Source organism: Pollachius pollachius (assembly GCF_949987615.1).
Source record: "Pollachius pollachius genome assembly, chromosome: 2".
Classification (NCBI taxonomy): domain Eukaryota; kingdom Metazoa; phylum Chordata; class Actinopteri; order Gadiformes; family Gadidae; genus Pollachius; species Pollachius pollachius.
In genome coordinates, this window is record NC_136935.1 from 50,577,915 (window position 1) to 50,580,414 (window position 2,500).

Below are 2,500 nucleotides of genomic sequence, written 5' to 3' on the forward strand. Positions count from 1 at the left end.
ACAGTCCTCAACGCTTTGTATAAATAGTTTAATTGCTGGATTCTGATTGGCTGTCCCCCTGGCTCTCGTTAATCTGCTCCTCAGCAATCGCTGCAGGTGGCCTTTGACTCCGCCCACGCGTACTCCTCCACCTTCGAGCACTTCTGGAACTTCTACAAGGAGAACGAGAGCCTCAATCTGGATGAACTGCAAACACAAGATCACGGTACTGTTCTCGACTTCCTCATCATCCGCGTAATCATTAGCGTCATCATCCTCATCTTCATCATCTTCATCATCACCCTCATCATCCTCATCATGCATATACGTCATTCACAAACGGCATAAAGGGCACTAAATGCAAATGCAATATAGCTTTCTCACAACATGATAGATTTGGTTGTAAACAAAAATGTGCCATTTAGGTAACCTTTTTCAATTTCTTTGTTATTAACAGGTAAGTTGCAGACAATTCGTTTTCTGGAATACGTTTTTTCCGATAATGGATCACATTGAGTTTTTCATGCTGTGTTTTAAAGTTCAAGGTTTGTTGTCATATCCTACGTGTGCTTTTGAAGCCTGACAACTGGTTGTTCCTGCCTCTTCCTGCAGACGTGGTGTTTTTTAGGGAAAGTCTTCAGAAGTATCACTGGCAGTATAAACAAGCCCTGGCCATCACACAACAGAGAAAACTGGGGTTGCTCCTAGTGGACACGGCTCAGCTGAAAAACAACCTCACCCCATCTCCCCTGCGCTGTCTGGAGGTCAACTCGAACACTCTCTCTCTCTCTTTCTGTCTCTTTCTCTCTCCTTCTCACTCCTTCTCACTCTCTCTCACTCACACACACACGCACATAATTCTACATTTACATTTACATTCAGGGCATTTAGCAGAGACTTTTATCCAAAGTGACTTGCAATAAGTGCATTTGTCTGAAGAAAGAGAAACAACAACATGTCGCAGTCATAAGATGGGTTTTTTTGGAAAGTGAAGGAGGAGGAGGAGGGTTCATGGGGGGTAAGGAGGAAGGCTATTCAGAGTCCAGGTGAACTCTGCAAGGTTGGTTTCTTTCTAAACTCGATTTCTTTTTCATAGACAAATATAACCACCATAGACAAATGCAACTCTTTGTGAAGTATACAATTTTCAGTACTTATTGGTCTTCAAAGGAAGACACTAATGGAAAGGATTCAAAGAACAGTACATCAAAGTAGGGCATCCTTTGGAAGCAATGCATTAGTTTTACAGAAGCACCTTATTTTTTGTTTTTCCTTCTTCTACAAATTTTTATAATTAACGTTCATAGAGTTCAAAGTACTCTCGTACAAAGTTCAAAGTTCATAGAGTTCAAAGTCCTCCACTGTTTACATCGTAGCATGCTCTATACCGCTGTTCTCCTATCAATACTGTTCATACTGCATATATCTTATTTATAATATCTATCAAACTACGTACATGCTCTGCATGTTACTACTTTTTAGCTTTTGCACTTCTGGTTAGAATCTAAACTGCATTTCCTGGTCTCAGTACTTTAGGCCTACTCTGTGCAATACGTTGAACAAATTAGAATCTAATCGAATAGGCCTATTGAATATAATATACACAGAGATGTACATCTAAAGTACATCTTTGTGTCTCTAATCTAATGCCGACATCATGGATGGTAAATAGTAAATGGAGCACATTTATACCGCGCTTTTCTTACTAGTGGCCACTCAAAGTGCCTTACAATATCGCCTCACATTCATCCATTCATGCACACGTTTACACTCCAACGGCGGTGTCTGCCATGCAGGGCGACAGCTAGCTTGTCAGGGATCGAACTAGCAACCCACCGGCTACAAACCGACCCTCTCTACTTCCTGAGCCACGTGCCACACAGAAGTAGAAAAAGCCTGCGTGCGTGTGAAGTCAACCCCCCTGGGGCCTGCTCTCCTCTCTCTCTGTAGACCGTCCACGAGATGCTGCCCCTGCTGGCCAAGAAGAGGCTGGACGCCATTATGTCTGAGTCTCTGGACGCCCAGATCAGGCTGGGGGTCGTCCCATCGGCCACCAACGAGTTTGTCAACTCCCTGACCTTCCTGGACGAGATACAGGAAAGAGTGCGAGGCTTTACCCTTCATTAGTCATGTTTGTTCCTTACGTCGAGGTGTTTCACCTCTTTGTCCTTCCATCCTCATCCTCCTCTTCCTCATCCCCATTATTCGTTGTCAACCTCTTCGTCACCCTCTCCCTTTTCCTCACCTTCTTCATATTCATCCTCTCCCTCTTGGTTGGCATCATCGCCTTCATCTTCATCATGAACGTCTTCTTCATCTGCATCGTCGTCATTGTGAACCTCATCGTCATCGTCGTCTTCATCGCTATGCTCATCTCTGTCATCTTTGTGGCAGATTCATTAATTCATTCATTCATTTTTGTCCTCCTCATTCATTCATGTTCTCCTGCATCATCGTCATTATCAACATCGTCGTCTTCATTGCTGTGCTCATCCCCTTTGTAATCTTTGCGGCGGCAGAC

General features: G+C 43.6%; 1 protein-coding gene across 1 annotated transcript in view; it reads left to right on the forward strand.

The window, feature by feature from the left end:
• The window catches only part of dnah6 (dynein, axonemal, heavy chain 6), a gene marked incomplete at both ends in the record, with an annotated part of 97,616 nt that overhangs the window by 7,263 nt on the left and 87,853 nt on the right, over nucleotides 1-2,500 (forward strand). Inside the window, 3 exon segments of the mRNA XM_079730391.1 lie at nucleotides 85-205; nucleotides 592-743; nucleotides 1,930-2,082. Coding sequence (XP_079586517.1) covers nucleotides 85-205; nucleotides 592-743; nucleotides 1,930-2,082 — 426 coding nt within the window.